General features: G+C 48.6%; 1 protein-coding gene and 1 long non-coding RNA gene across 10 annotated transcripts; one reads left to right on the plus strand and one right to left on the minus strand.

Annotated features, from left to right (window-relative positions):
* Window positions 1–251: 251 nt before the first annotated feature.
* Window positions 252–5,362, minus strand: LOC124101370 (uncharacterized). Of its 2 annotated transcripts, none has more exons than XR_009226447.1 (3): window positions 3,871–5,362; window positions 3,291–3,389; window positions 252–2,173 (listed from the first exon to the last, which is right to left on the minus strand). It is a non-coding gene; the product is annotated as an uncharacterized LOC124101370 (long non-coding RNA). The 2 variants fall into 2 exon arrangements; XR_006854593.2 differs by having other exon boundaries at window positions 5,142–5,361.
* Window positions 5,363–5,388: 26 nt separating this feature from the next.
* On the plus strand, window positions 5,389–15,803 carry Atosb (atos homolog B). 8 transcript variants are annotated; one of them, XM_046457348.2, is made up of 10 exons: window positions 9,983–10,187; window positions 12,760–12,903; window positions 13,146–13,812; window positions 13,927–14,114; window positions 14,250–14,308; window positions 14,500–14,605; window positions 14,731–14,889; window positions 15,100–15,168; window positions 15,252–15,427; window positions 15,526–15,803. In XM_046457348.2, the coding sequence occupies exons 3-10, from the start codon at window positions 13,221–13,223 to the stop codon at window positions 15,677–15,679; spliced, it is 1,503 nt and encodes a 500-aa protein (XP_046313304.1). In that variant the 5' UTR covers window positions 9,983–10,187; window positions 12,760–12,903; window positions 13,146–13,220; the 3' UTR covers window positions 15,680–15,803. The 8 variants fall into 8 exon arrangements, with proteins under 8 accessions (XP_046313301.1, XP_046313302.1, XP_046313300.1 ...); XM_046457349.2 differs by having other exon boundaries at window positions 9,984–10,187; window positions 13,146–13,367; window positions 13,605–14,114; XM_046457345.2 differs by lacking the exon at window positions 9,983–10,187 and adding an exon at window positions 5,389–5,511 and having other exon boundaries at window positions 13,146–14,114.
* Window positions 15,804–16,034: the final 231 nt, after the last annotated feature.

Here is a 16,034-nt window from a genome sequence, read left to right on the forward strand (position 1 = left end):
TTCTACTCCACTAAAAACTCAGGAGGCAGTTTTGGCAAGGGGAAAAAAAAAGCTGGCTTCAAGAAATATAAAAGAGACTTTTTCCTTTTTCAATTCTCTGTCTTATCAGACTCAGGGGCACAGTGGGACAAAAGGCAGGAAACATACATGTATAGATTTAGCTAGGAAATGTGTCACTCTCTCAGGTTCCCAGGTGCCCCTTAAGGCCAGCCTCCCTCAACATCCATTCTCAGTATGAGGAAGTTCAGAAGTTAAAACAATTTGGAGATTTTAATTTCAAAGGGGGGCTATGTTTCAATAGACTTATGTGTATATTAAGCAATAAAATTGTTTAAGTACATAAACAAAATAAATACCAATTTGGGATAGTAGTTATTTCTCAGACAGAAGGTGAAAAATGATAGGAAAGAGACTAGGGAGGAGTACTTAAAGGGTTTAACTTGATCTGAAATACTAATTTCTTTAATCTTATTTATTTATTTATCCATTTTTCTGTAGTTCTGGGGATTGAACCCAGGGGCACTTTACCACTGAGCTACATCACCAACACTTTTTATTTTTTTGTTTGAGCAGGGTCTCGATAAGTTTATGAGGGGCTTTCTAAATTGCTTAGGCTGGCCTGGAACTTGCCACCCTCTTGCCTCGGCCTGTGGAGTTGCTGGGGCTACAGGCAAAGGCCAAAGCTCCTAGCTTCGCTGATTTCTTTAAAAGAGAATTTAAATACAAATTGCAGAATCACATCGGTTACACATCCACATTTTTACATAATGCCATATTAGTAACTGTTGTATTCTGCTACCTTTCCTATCCTTTACTATACCCCCTCCCCTCTCCTCCCATCTTCTCTCTCTACCCCATCTGCTGTAAAATGGGAGTTCATAACCCACTTGAATCTAATGTATGAAATATGTCAAGAGCTTTGTAATGTTTTGAACAACCAATAAAAAAAAAGAGTAGTGTTCAATCTCAAAATAAATAAATAAATAAATAAAAGAGAATTTAAAGTTGGGCTGGGGATGTGGCTCAAGCGGTAGCGTGCACGCCTGGCATGCGTGCGGCCCAGGTTCGATTCTCAGCACCACATACAAACAAAGATGTTGTGTCCGCTGAAAACTAAAAAATAAATATTAAAAAAATTCTCTCTCTCTCTCCTCTCTCTATCTTAAAAAAAAAAAGAATTTAAAGCAAATGTGATAAAATACTAAGATCTGGGCTGGGGCTATAACTCAGTGGCAGAACACTAGTCTGGCATATGTGAGGCACTGGGCTTGATCCTTAGCACTGCATAAACAAAATAAAAGCATTCTGTCCATCTATAACTACAAAAAAATGAAAAGAAATTTAGAAACTAAGATTTGATAAATCTGTGATAAATTTTTTTTTCTTGTTTTTTTTAAATTTTAGTATTCTTTATAATTTTTTGTGGTTGTTGTTTTTGCAAAATGGCTGTAGCTGGCCTCAAATTTGGGACCCTTCTGCCATAGCCTCCCACATCACTAGGATTATAGGTGGGCACTACAATGCTTGGCTATTCTTTTTTGTTTTAATATTTATTTTTTAGTTGTAGTTAGACACGATACCTTTATTTTATTTATTTTTACGTGGTGCCAAGGATCAAACCCAGGGCCTGGCACATGCTAGGTGAGTACTCTACTGATGAGCCATAACCCCAGCCCCTCGGCTATTCTTTATAACTTTCTGTATGCCTAGTATATTTCTTCTCCTTCTTCTTATTCTTCTCTGGATATGGTGGCAACTTGTCTATAATCCCTGAGATTAGGGAGGCTGAGGCAGGAGGATTGAAAATTCAAGACCAGCCTGAGCAATTTAGCAAGTCCCTGTTTCAAAATAAAATATAAAGGGCTGGGGATGTAGCTCAATGGTAGAGCCTTTGCCTAGCACATATGAGACCCTGGGTGGTTCAATTTCAAGTGCCACACATAGAAAGAAAGAAAGGAAGGGAGGAGGAAGGAAAGAAGGAAAGAAAGGAAGGAAGGAAGGAAAGAAGAAGGAAGGAAGAAAGAAATTGATTATGTGTCAATTACAATTTTGAAAATATTATGAAAAAGAAATTGTGCTGGGCCAGATGGTGCATGTTTGTAATTCTAGCAACTCAACAGGATGAGGCAGGAGGATTAAAGTTCAAGATCAGCTTCAGCAATTTAGCAAGACCCTGTATCAAAATAGAAAAAATAAAAAAGGTTAGGGAATGTATCCCAGTGGTAAAGCACCCCTAGGTTTGATCCCCAGTACCACCACCAAAAAAAAAAAAAAAAAAAAAAAGTGCGGCTTATGTTATAAATATATATTTGAATATACAAGATAACTAATTAAGAGATTTTTTAAAACTACACCCTTAAATTTTTGTTCCAAAATAAAAAAGATTGCAACACAAAGTATATTGTCTGTGTTTCCAAATATACCATATATACACCACAGACACTGGCACTTTACCTCTATGATGTGACATGATGTGATGATGTAATAAAAGTAATACTTTTACCTTTGTGGTCTCCACAAAACTCATAACCCCAGTCTAATTGATATGGGACAGACAGATCTGAGTGGTGGGAACATGAAGTTAAGTGAATAATTCTATAAAATGAGCCTACTGTGCTGACATCCCCATGCTTTCTTTTCCAAGAAGCAATTTATCTGCAGCTCTGCCTGGTTTAAGTGAACAGGATATGGCACATTCCTCAGCAAACTACTTGTTATCTGTAAGAGAAATACAGGCCTGAAATAATGTCTATAAGGGGGCTGGGGTTGTGGCTCAGTGATAGATCACTTGCCTCACATTTGTGCGGCACTTGGTTTGATTCTCAGCATCACATATAAATAAATGAATAAAATAAAGGTTCATCCACGACAATAAAAAAATTAAAGGACTAAAAAAAAAAAAAAAAACCTAATGTCTATAAGAACACAAGTTACCCTAAAGGGTGGAGGGGGACTTTTATGACCCTTTCACAGACCAAACACCTGAATTCAGGGAGATAAGGATAATTCCTCCCCTACGAACAGGTTCCAATTAGAACCAGTCAGCATGAACCAAAGTGACCTAGAAAGGTCATGGCAGTAGGGACTTAAAAGTGTGATGTCATCTTGCTGTCAGTCAAAAATCAAGAGGTGAACCTGTGTGGGAGTGTCTAGAAACTTCTTGGGACCCTCAAAAAACTGGAGGGCAGGAGAGGCACTTTGTTCCTCTCCTCTCTCAGAGAATCCACACTCATCCTTGAAAGTGTACCCCTTTCCCCTTTCCTATCCCTTCTAATAAACATATGACTTACTCTGAGCAATATGTTTGACATCTTTCTGATTTGATCCAAAGAATTACAGGTTGAAGTGGGGGCCTTTGCACTGCCTCAGTTTCTGAGAAGGTCCCAGCTCTGTAACATAATCATGAGAAAAACAGACAAATGCCCATTGAAGGACCATCTACAAAATTCTTGACCAGTACTCATCAAAATTCTCAAGGTCATCAAAACCAAGGAAGTCTGAGAGACTGTGACTAAGGAGACATGATAGCCACATACTGTAATGTTTGCTAGCCTGGGTGGGATCCTGGCAAAGAAAAAGGACATACAGTAAAAATAAAGGAAATTCTTTTTTTTTTAACCACTGAGCCATATCCCCAGGTCTTTTTTTATACATATATTTTTAATTTTAGAGACAGGGTCTTGCTGAGTTGCTTAGAGCCTCACTAAGCTACTCAGGCTGGTTTTGAACTCAATATCCTCCTGACTTAGCCTCCCAAGCCATGGGATTACAGGCCTGTGCCACTGTACCCAGCAAAACAAAGGAAATTTTAATAAAATATAGACTTAAAGGTAATACTATTTAGAAGAAGAAAAGTATATTTTGGCTCACAGTTTCAGAGGGTTAGTTCATGTCCTTGACTACCTCGCTCTAGGCCCAAGATGAGGCAGAAAGGCTTAATGGTGGAGCACTGCTCTGTTCATGATGGCCAGGAAGCAGAGAAGGCGCTGCAAGGAAGATGAACCCTTCCACCACATGCTACCAACGACCCACCTCCTCCATCTGGCTACAGTTAGCACCCAGTTGATCTATTCAAACTGGGATGAACTGAAAAGGTTACAGCTCTCACAATTCAGTCATTTCACCTAAGAACATTCCTGCATTAATACTGAGCTTCCAGGGAGACCCCTAATATCCAAACCATAACAGTTACTGAGGGGCTCACTAAAGTTATTCAGGCTTCCATAGAACTTGTGATCTTTCTGCCTCCAGCCTCCAGAGTCACTGTTATTAGAGTAGTGCACAACCGCACTCGGCTTGGTTCATTAATTATGACAAATGAACCTATAATAGGGGAAACTGAATTGGAGTGTATATGGAAACTCTATGCTTTCTTCACAAATTTTCTGTAAATCTAAAATTGTTCTAAAATTTAGAGTTTATTAAAAAAAATTTAATCTACCCACAAGCAAATACCCAAAGTTCGGAAAGCAACACAGGTGATTTCAAACCCTATGCTTTTTTCACACATAAAACCCTTCTGGCTTTATCTATAGATAACGTTCTGTCTACACAAAAAATTCCTTAAGGGCAGAGAAATGCCTTTTTCTTTCTTTTTTGCGCCTGGCACACTATTGACGCTTAGACCAGCAGTTTAAGTTAAATACTCATAGAAAGTCACAGAACCAAAAGAATCTGAGACTTTCAGAACCTCAGAACTTGAGTAGGTTGGATCCCGACCCTCTTCCCGGTTGGCTCCTTCAAGAAGCCCCAAATCTGCTGTCTAGGCTGTTTTGCAAGAGTCCTGTGCTGCCATCTATCGGTATCTGGGAAGCGTCTCGCTACCTTGCTATAACTAGGTAGGCGAGAAGAGGACTTAAGGGCTAATTAAACTTCAGAACATCTGTAATAGTCACAAACTTCACTCAACACCTGTACAAGGGGAAACACCCACTTTCCCTAGCAATTGCAGACCCCCCTAACCCCGTATTAATACTTATACTTGTAAAACCCACAGATCTCCTTTACCTCAACAGATAAAGATCTGACCCTTAGCTCCCCTGCAAGAAACTAGGTCCGCCCGCACATCGTAGGCTTCAGAAGCCTGAAACTCCACCACCGATTCCCCTATTTTCACAGACCCCGGAAATTTCTTACATTACCATGCACACTGACGTATCCCATTCGGGGAAACGCACTTGCTAACCCAGACATCCCTACAAAAAGTTTCAAATTTCGCAGGCTGCTCACGCCAGCAAGAAAGCTCGAGAGAGTCCAAGCAGGTCTCGGAGCCCTCAGGCTTGCGCTTTGTCCCGGGTTCCGGGTCCCCACCCGCGTCTGGGTCGAGTCAGCTAGGGCTTGCAGCCGGCTGACCAAAGCCCCGCCCCTCTAGACCTGTCATCACAGAAGCCGCACGTGGCTGGGGTGGGAACTCAGGCGACCTGCAGCCATCACTTTGTCTCCTTCGTCATCCATTGGGGCCTCCGCCGCCAATCAGAGGCAGCGGATCCGGGCTGGAGCCTGAGCGCCTGGGTGAGGCCAGAGAAAGAAGGGGCGGGCGAAGAATGCCTCAGAGATCGGTGGGGGCTGGTGGTGGAAGGGGTCTGGCGGGGATTCTGCCAGGCTGGACTACTCTGAGAGGGAGGGTCTCGGTGAAAGCCGGAGAGACTAAAAGGAGGCGGAATCAGGGTGGGGCCTGGGGAAAGCGGAGGATCCTGGGGAAATGCAAAGAAGACGAGAAGGGGGAGGGGCCATGGAGGGCGGGGCCTGGGTTACTGGGGAGGAGCCTGAGGGATTAAAGAAACGAGGAAAGGGGACAAGCCCTGGGAAGGTGGGAGCTGGGACAAGGGAGAGGGTGGGCCGGCCTGTTGTGGGGGCGGAGCTCTGGCCAAAGTGGGGAGGTTTGCAGGCCGAGGCTGCAGCTAGAGCTGCTCAATAACTGCCCCAATCTATTACCTCCTCAAGTGCAACGGGACCCACGGAACTACAGGTGTGGGGCGGGGTACGCGAGAAAGAAGAGACAAGGACGAGGGTGCGCTTGACCAGACAGGAGGTGGGCGGGGGGCACCGTTAGGGATGAAGAGAATCTGGAGATTGCGTGGGGGTTGGACGCGGAGTTAGGGGAGCAGTTAAGGCAAGGAGGCATTATCCAGGGACCCATGTGGGGGAAGGGCGAGAGTGCTTTGTGGAGGTGGGAAGCACAACGTTAGGGGGCGAGGTCGCTGTCTGATGTGGAGAGTTAGTGGGGATACATGAGGGGGAGGGGATTTGGAAGACCTTTAGGGGAAGAGGACTGGTGATGAAGAAGGACTGGTGGTCCAGAGTGTGGAAGGGTCTGAGGGGACTATGTGGAGGAAGAGGGGATGCGTCTGGGAGCACTGTGTGAGGAGAAGGGTTGTAGGCCCAGTCGAGACTGGAGAACCACGACAGGAGAACCACTGGTACTTTAACAGTCTAAGGCATTGTAGGGACTTCAGGAAGACACTTGTGTTTTGTGTTCTAGGGGTGAGGGTGATGGATTTAGTTGGGGTTGAAGAAACTAGTTTGTAGTGCTCCTGGCTGCTTAATTCCTATCTTATGGCCTGGGTACTAGAGAAGCAGCCAGATCCGGCTGCCACCAGGTCTTATGTGACTGTCTTCTTAGTCTATCTTGGATCTGTGGGGCTGAGACAGGGATTTCTTCCCCTAGCTGATGTCCCCCGGAGACCCTTCCCCCATGGGGTTTCTGTCAACCCCCAACCCTTGTTCCTGTTCCTCCCAGAAGCCTGCCTTGGTCTCTATCCCCCCTCCCCCACTTTGCCCTGCCCTTAAGCTCTTGGGTGTGCTCATTTCCCACTTCCTTCCTCACCCTGGGGCCTGCCCTGGTCCTTGCCCGTCTAGGATCTTTGCCCTGCCTGGGACTTTGTACTCCATGACCAGAGACCACAGTAACCAGCAACAAGGTTCAGATCCCATCCCACTACTACCACCAAGGTCTCTGCCAACTGATTTACAAGTGACTGGTAGCCACATTTTACTGCTTGTCAGTAACTGATTTTCCCCATCCTTGTCCTTCCTCTGGGGCGGGGAATCCTAGGGCCCTCAGGAATTCTGGGCTTCTCTGGGAGGGAGGGAAGAAGTAAGGAGTACTGAGGATCTTTGATTTGTCTTTTCAGGGGTAGGCTGCTATTGTAAGCCTAACCTTGGAAGGGATGTGAGGTTCCAGCCTCAGCTAGGGGAGGAAAAGGGAGTGGCTCCTCATACTCTTGGATTGGAAATTGTCAGAAGTAGGACCTAGTCCTCTTGATGCGGGGTTGGGGGAGCTCCTCTGCTTCCTTATGGGGGACTTGAAATAATGCCAGAGGTCTTTTTGCTTCTGCTGGCTGGGAGAGGGTGGGAAAGGGCTGCTTTCCACACCGTGACTGAATGAGTGTGACAGTATTGCTGAAAGGGGCCCTAAGCCAGTCTTCCATACAACCACCCAGTAGCTGAGAGACTGGCTGGGGCGGGGGGCTGCTGAGGCCAGACAAAGCTGTGGGTAGGGTGGGGTAAAGGAGGGCAAACTGAAGCCTTTTGAAGAGGAACTGATTGCTATGGCAACACTGCTTCCCAGACAGTCTCTCAGAGAGGGCGGGCCTAGGGTAGACTCACTCCAGCTTCCTCAGGACTGGGGCATTTTGTGTGAGTGGGTGGGGCGTGAAGAGAAAGGGCATCAGTTTGCTGCTGAGGCTGGAGTACACAGCCTTTCTGCTTTGGTGAAAGCTGCAGGGCATTCAGATAATTGGGTTCATCCTCTGAAGTGGACATGAGTGAACAACAGTCATTAGAATTATAAGGCCAGAGTTGTAAAGGCCTTCAGTGGTCATTGTTTATACAAATCCCTCATTTTACAGAGTTGGAAATTTATGGCCAAAGAGACTGATTTCCCAGGTCTCATAGTGAAAGAAAAGAAGTTAGAATCCATATCTGATTATTATTCACCAGCCCTGCACACATTGTTTTTCTTTGCCAATGTTTATTGAAGACCTATTAAGTCTCAGGCTCTGAGATGTTGACCCTGAGAATATGACCATGGACAAAAGACAGATAAGCTTGCTGTTCTTGTGGAGCTTTCATCTAATAAAGGAAAAGAAAAATCGGTATATGTTTGTGAGAAAGGACATAGGTCAGTTTGTGATAACTGCTAATTAAAAGGAAAAAGAAAGGCAAGGTCAATTTTAGGACATAAGACCTCTTGATTTTACCATGCCATGTTTCCCAGAGCATACAGAGGCCTAGAACATCTTTGATACTTCTCCATGAGTTACTGTTCCCTGGCCTTTGTAGGGTATGTAAGGCCAGGCCAAATGGTAGTGGCAATGAGGTAGAACAAGATGGGGTTGCTGAGGGATTGTTCCTTTACTACACTGTTCTGTATCTCTACCTGTCTTCCCAGTAAGGTTTTACTCTGCAATTTTGGTCAGGGTGTTAAGAATTTCTTTAATCCTATTCCTTAATATTAGGGAACCAGCCAGCAAGGAAGTCAGTCTAGGGGAATTAGGTTCTTTTTCAGGGCTTTCCCCTCATCTGAGGTAAGGAGAAGGGAGCCTAAAAGAACTGTCACTTGCTTGCCCCCTTAAGTCTAAAGCAAAAAGAGCAAATAGGGAAGGACAGCTTCTTTTTACTGTCTGGCGACAACCTGATGGTCTTGGGTAGCTCACAATAAAGTAGAAACAAGAACCTAAGGCTTTTCGTTGCCTCTCAACTGTAGAATAATGGACTTTACTTCTTTTGGCTTTTATGTTTGCCTCCTACTTCTGTGGATGACAGAAGAATCCTGACTGATTTCTGATAACCTGTATGACTTCCTGATAAGTTCAGAGGGTGAGCTAGACAGATCTATCCATTTTCTTAGGTTGCTTCTAGAAAAGGTCCTCTAAAAAGTCTTTGAACACCCAATTCTTGCAGAGGTTTCCATCCTGGTCATTTAAAGAATAGGAGGACAGGGTTAGAGATGCTTTTTCTGTTGCCACTTTACTTAGCTAGATCTGGGATAGGGCCTGAGGCCCAGTGACTCAAGGGGAGGATTGGGAGTTTCGAGGGAGCTGTGAGTCATGAGGATAAGCTCCATCACAAGAGTTGGGCTCATTTCCTTAGCTCTGGGCAGAAGCCCTCCTATCCTGCTTCCTAATGTGCTCTGCTCTTTGAATATGGACTTGTGAGCAAAAAGTGCTGGCAACTGGGATGGGGCAGCCTGATCTCGGATTAGGAGTTCAGAGACACGAAGAATAATACCTAGGTTCCTGAAATTAAAATTTACCCTTAAATCAGGAGTCCTTGGACCCCTCTAACAAAGGCAAAGGAACATAAATTAGCTGTAGGAAAAGGATGAATACCATTTCTCAGCACGGTGAAGATAGGGTATTAAATTAGATCTTCTGCTCTGGCATCAAGCTTCCTGGGCTCCAGCAGTCCTATGGCTTTGAGCTCTGGTTTGGAATGTGGGGAGAGTAGAATGGGAATGGGTATATTTGGGGGTAGGGTCTGGTGTAAGAAGAGCAGGCTGATTTGGGGGGTTGTTGAATTGCGTATGTGAAAGCGCTGTGACTTTCTGTTAATCAGTCTCGGAACAGGAAGGATGGGGGAGGAGGGTTGAGAAGTGTGAGGCCTGCACCTTTGAAAGGGTTAAATGGCAGGACAGGAGTTGCTTTGGCAGCTGAGGAGTTAAGGAGATGGGCGGGGCGACCGTGGGTAGGCCTGCCCCCTTGTGGACCAATAGGCGTGCACCTACAGTAGAGGGCGTGACTTACACTCAGGATCGCAGGGAGGCTGGCCTCCTATAAGCCAATGAGCATGGTTGCTGCTCAGGGGGCGTGGTCTTAGGGGGCGTGGCGGCAGCGGCGGGGGTGGTGGGGCGCTGGGCGGGGCGGGCGGCCCCATCAGCTGGTAGGAAATGGCCTGTGAGTCAGAGGGGCAGCGGAGTCGGCGGCGCGGAGCCGGGGTGGCCCCGGGGAGGGATCTGCGCGGGGAGGGGCGCAACAGCGGCTGGGGGGCTGCGGGCGCGAGGGTCCGCTAGTATTGCACACGAAGCTGATTAGGAAGAGCCTCGCAGAGCAGGGCTCAGCCTGAGCTACCCTTTGTCTGGGTTGGGGGCCCGTGGCAGGGAGGACCGAGGATCGAGGGGTGGGACCGGGACAGGACGGAAGGGCCCGGAGCAGCGGCCACCGCAGCGGAGCCAATTTGGGAGCGGGGTGAGTGTGTGCTAAGGGGAAAGAGCAAATCTCCGAAGCCACAGTAGGTTATGGGGCCTGTCCCAGGGTATGGGGAGGAAAGGACCTGGGAGACTAAGCAAGGGGAGGGGAATCGTCCAGAAGCTGAGGTGAGTCTGCTTGGCTTAGTTTGGAAGGGTTACTGAGATCTGCTCCCTCTCCTCTAGGGGTGAAGGGCTCTAGGCTGGGGCCAGGGGGTTGGTGAGAAAGCAGAGGTTGACCTTTCTACCCACAGTGGTGGTCTGTAAGAACAACCTCCCAAGCTTGTAGAGACAAAGTATAAAATAGCCAGAAGTAGTTCTCTTTACAAAGGATGAGGGTGGAAAGCACATAGGTAGGAATTTTCCTTCCTGTCACCCTCCTTAGACAGAGCAGAAGTGGGTATCTTTAACACTGAAGGGAAGGAAGGGGAGAATTAATCTAGGAGCTCTACCTATATCAATACCCACCTCTGTCACCTCCCTGGCCTAGCAGGTGTTTGAGGGTACAGATCCCATGGTATTCTGGGACTTGTTTTTTTCTGTTTTGCTCCCTTGGCATGTTGGGAGCTGTAGTCCTTGCTAGCCACAGCCTGGCCCAGCTGTTTGATGCCAGCTGCTGCCCACCCCACGATGGAGGGTGAGGTTTGGCCTACCCTGCCCTGCCCCCCTGCAGTCCTGCCCCATGAGTCAGCTTGAAGCAATGGTCTAGAGCCAGACTGGCTGGGTGGCAGGAGAGTGAATCTTCCAGCTTCTCATTGATGGGACAGGAACTGCAAGGGCTCTGGGGTAATGAGCAGATGCCAGGCATGCTAGGGTCAAGTAGGGCATCATGTCATTACCTGGCTTCCCCAGGGCAAGGGCTCAGGCAGGCAACTGGGTGACATGGGATGTGAGGGTGCTAAGGAAAAGACCCTTTCTGAACCTGTATGGCTTGGATGAAGAAATGGATGGGTAGAGATGAGAGTGCACATTGTATCCTCTGACAACACTGCCACTGGTGTACCACCCTTTCCAGCCATACCACCCACCACAAGGGACCAGAATTTTCTTAGGTATTTCAGTTCTAATAAGGACTTGATGCGATGGGAAAGTGTAGGATGCAATGATGAGAATAATTTGAAAAGGAAAGGTTTTCAATCCCTGAGTGCAAATATCTCTTCTCTCCCCACCTCCCACCCCCCACTTCTGTTGTTGCTGATTCTTCCTATACAATTAATCTCTCTGCTTTTCTCATCAGGAAGTTTTCCCCTTGCACTGTCAGGATTGCTGCCCAAATCTCTGGGGCTAGCATTCCACTTTTTGAGTTCTGTCATGTGCTTTCCTCTGTGTTTAGAGATGAGTAAGATAGTGGGGCACAGACATGTCTTCAGGAATCCTGTGGCTGGTCTAGAAGATGCTCATATTTACATGAGGTAGTGACACTCCCATAGGTGAGGTCTCAGATGAGGAAGATTATGGTCTGGGGTAAAGAACAGACTTTCTGTTGTACTTTATTTATTTATTTTAGAGTGCTGGAAACTGAACCCAAGGCCTCGTGCATAGTAGGCAAGTGCTATATCTCTGAGCTACATGCCCAGTCCCAGAGCTGATTTTTTGGAAGGGTTGGCATTTGAAGGAGGAAGAATATGGCTAGGATAGGCATACAAAGGGCCCACCTTGAAGGAGAAAGGGCATTGTAGATGGCAGGCAGCAAAAGCTACTGCCCAAGGGAGAAAGCTGACCCTGGGGGCTTTCAGCTTGACAATTTTTTTACCCTAGTATAGGCACCTGAGTGTACACTAGTCCATGAAGACAATCATGCGCCCTGGCAGAAAAGCAGTGGTTTGGGTATAGGTGTTTTTAGGTATGTGAACCCTGGGGGAGGGGCATGGAGATACTTCTAGTTGCTTCCAGCTGACTGCCTGCTGCTGCCTTATCTCTAGTTCACAGAGCCTAGGGGGAGGGGCAGGCCCTGGGAAGTGTCTTCTGGTGTCCCTTCCTCCCCTGCCACTTGTTTTTGATTGGATTTGTTGTCTCTTGTTAAAAAGAGATTGCTGGGGGAGATTGGGAGTTCAAGGCTATCGGGCTGGCTTTGAGCTGACCCTGAGGTTTGTGCCTCTGAGGAGAGTGTAATGGGGTGTGACAGTCTACAAGAACTCTGCCCTTAGCACTGTGGGGTGCCACTTGTCCTTTTTCATATAGACATATGGGAAAGAGTTATGCAATTCCACAGCCTTGAGTAAGAGAGCTGAATTATTTCCCTGCCCACCCGCTAGCTGACATGATCTCTTGGATCTTGCGGGTATTTCATCCCCCCTCCAATTCAGGGCAGGAGTCCCCAAGATGGTGGCCCTGACAAATAGTTCATTTTGCCTCATTTCTTAACTTCCTTTTTACATTGAACCAAGACCTACCTTTCTGTGACTCCTCAGGTAGCTCAGCTCTACAGCCTGGGTGCTGGATCTGGAGCTTACTTCTGAAGTGCTCATGGTGTGGGAGAATGGTATCCTGGAGTATACTCTATTAGCCCACAGTCAGGGAGGGCCCTTACTACTGACTCCACAGATCCTGGTTTATGTCTGTTCTTTCATCAGGGTCCAGCTGAACCCAGGAGCTGCCCGGAATGGTGGCAGTCACCTTGCCAGTGCAGCAGGCATGGACCAGACTGCAAGCTAGGGGAACAAGGCATCAGTCTGGAAGAGGGGACACACATCTAGGCTTGAGGCCCCTTCATCGGGGTAAGTGCCAGAAAGTGGGAGTGGGGAGCAGGTGCAGTAAGAAACTTGAGCTAAATAATGTCATCCTCTCAGAAGTTCTAAGAGTGGCCTCTGTATTCCATTAATCCATCTGGGGATTTGGATACCTTCATCCCCAGGAATTTCTCAAGGTCACCTCTTCAGGTTAAGGGAAGGTCTGAAACTCGGCTGGAAAGAGAAGACTCATTAATTTCCCTGATCTTTTCTTCTCTTCTCTTGCACAGATGTCCCCAGGCCCCCCAACCCAGGCCCAGCATAAAGGCCGTGTGGGGGGGCCCCCCTGACCCAAGGGGGGCTTCATGCGCCACGTGCAGGCGGAGCCGTCTCCATCCTCAGAGCCAGAGGCTGGCCCTTCACAGCCTCCAGTCAGACAGGGGACCCTCCAGGGTGGCCTGCTCATGGGCTACAGCCCAGCAGGGGGGGCAGCATCCCCCGGGGTCTACCAGGTATCCATCTTTTCCCCTCCAGCTGGTGCCTCTGAGCCTCACAGGGCTCTGAAGCGGCCGGCCCCACCTACTGAGGGTCCCCGGGAGCTGAAGAGAGGCCCTGGGCTGGGGGCCAGAGAGGGATTACCCCCTGAAGAACCATCTACTGTGGGGCTATTGGCCCCAGAGGGACTGGGTCTGGGACTGGGTGTGGCCAGCCAGCATTTCTCCCATCATGGCCTCTGTGTTGTGGAACAGGGAGGTAATGCCACCTCACCTTGGACTTCAGGGGCCCGAAGACCCCCCTGGCTCCCATCAAATGCTTCCTGCAATACTTTGCACACCAGAGACTGGGCTTCCCCAGATCCAGGGGGACAGGGGTCCCTGGGGGAGTCTCCAGGGCCAGCCCCTTCAGGCCAGCTGCACACACTTGACACTGATTTGCACAGTCTTGCACAAATAGGGGGTAAGAGCCCAGTGGCTCGGGTGGGCAACGGGGGAAGCCCCTGGCCTAGGGAGTCCCCTGGCACTGCCAATGGGCACAGTCCCGAGCACACACCCCCTGGCCCTGGACCTCCAGGCCCCTGCCCTACCAAGCGAAGGCTGCTTCCTGCTGGAGAAGCCCTGGATGTCAGCTCTGAGGATGAGGGGCCAGCCCCTCGGAGGCGCCGGGGAACCCTGGGCCACCCTCCTGCTGCCAACTGTTCTGATGCCAAAGCCACACCCTTCTGGAGCCACCTGCTGCCCGGGCCCAAGGAGCCTGTTTTGGTAAGCCTGTAGAGGAGCTCATCTACTACTAAGAGGATATTTGTGTGATTAATGGTGGAGGCCTGTGGAGATGTTCCTCTGAGAGCTTGTGATGAGCTCCTCTCCACCACTTTTCTCAATGTTTTCTCTCAATAGGACTCAAGAGACTGCAGTCCCGTGGGGCGGAGGCTGAAAGGTGCCCGTCGCCTGAAGCTGTAAGTGACCAGCTTCTCCCTCTACCCTATCTGTGAGAATTGGCACAAAAGTCTGTAATCTTCTTTCTAACACTAGAGTAGGGGACCCCAGAGCAGGAACCACTTGATAGTGGCAAAGGGTGGAGCCGAAGGATATGAGCAGGAATCCCAGAATTCCTCAAGCCAACCCATTGTGTCCCCTCCCCTACCAGGAGCTCCCTTCGAAGCCTCCGGAAGGGACCAGGCCTGCTGAGCTCCCTCAGTGCCTCCCCTGTTCCTACCCCTGCTGTCAGCCGTACCCTGCTGGGCAACTTTGAGGTAGCTCCCCCTGGGCTTTGTGATTGGGGGGTCCTGGGAGGAGTGGGATAGTGGAATGTGGCTTGGATGGATAAGGAAAATAATGGCATCTGTCTCATAATGTGTTTTCCCCACTCTAACACCAGGAATCATTGTTGCGAGGACGCTTTGCACCATCTGGCCACATTGAGGGCTTCACAGCAGAGATTGGAGCTAGTGGGTCCTACTGTCCCCAGCATGTCACGCTGCCTGTCACTGTCACCTTCTTTGATGTTTCTGAGCAAAATGCCCCGGCCCCCTTCCTGGTATGACTTGACCTTACACCAAAGTTAGCACTTCAGAAGGAGGAGGGATTGGGGACTGGGGCAGGGGCCGAAAGGTATTCCTTAGATGTTCTTCACCTAAAAGTAAGTCAGGGCTAGTGTGGCAGCAAGTCCAGAATGAGATTTTGGAGAGACTGGTATTCAGGGCTTTACTGGTCCCCAATTTGGTTGATGGATCTTTGGTTTTCCTAGGGTGTCGTGGACCTGAATCCCCTGGGGAGGAAGGGTTACAGCGTGCCCAAGGTGGGCACCATTCAAGTGGTGAGTGTCCTCTGAGGGATTGGGCATGGGGAAAGAAGAAAACAGCCCTTAGGCTATACCAACTTTGAATATCCTGCCCCCAGACCTTATTTAACCCCAACCAGACTGTGGTGAAGATGTTCCTTGTGACCTTTGACTTCTCGGACATGCCTGCTGCCCACATGACCTTCTTGCGCCATCGCCTCTTTTTGGTGCCTGTGGGTGAGGAGGGAAATGCTAGTCCCACCCACCGCCTCCTCTGCTACTTGCTGCACCTCAGGTAAGGACAGGATCCAGGTATCCCTTCCGTGAATAAAAGAATCTTTCCTGGCTTCTCTAGTTCTGGATTCTTACCTTGATCACACTGTCTTTCCCTAGGTTCCGGAGCTCCCGCTCAGGCCGATTAAGCCTACATGGAGATATCCGCCTGCTTTTTTCCCGACGGAGCCTGGAGCTGGACACAGGGCTCCCCTATGAACTGCAGGCCGTAACTGAGGCCCCCCACAATCCACGTTATTCTCCTTTTCCCTGATTGCCAGTGCTCTGAACCTAGGTGGGCCAAAAGCCTGCCCATCCTGCTCCATCCTGGACAGAGTAAACACGTGGAGAAATGGCGAAAACCCCTTAGGATTGAATTAAAGTCCTCACCACGCTCATGCCCAAATTGATTATTTGGGTATTTAAAGCTTCTGATCCTTCCACACCCTGCCCTACTCCCGGTACTCCATGTGCCTGTTCCCTCCCTTGGGTTTCCCAGGCCAGCTTAGGTAGTACAGAGGAACCAGAGCTACCCTGAGATTGTCCCAAGTCCCCAGGCAAGTCATGCCAGCGTTGCCTCCCTGTCCTGGGCAGGGGCCACTTCTTATTTTATTTATTTTTAATTTATA

This window comes from Marmota monax, unplaced genomic scaffold (genome assembly GCF_021218885.2).
Source record: "Marmota monax isolate L192 unplaced genomic scaffold, Marmota_monax_Labrador192_F-V1.1 WCK01_AAM20220418_F8-fsc00069, whole genome shotgun sequence".
In the NCBI taxonomy this organism is placed as follows: Eukaryota; Metazoa; Chordata; class Mammalia; order Rodentia; family Sciuridae; genus Marmota; species Marmota monax.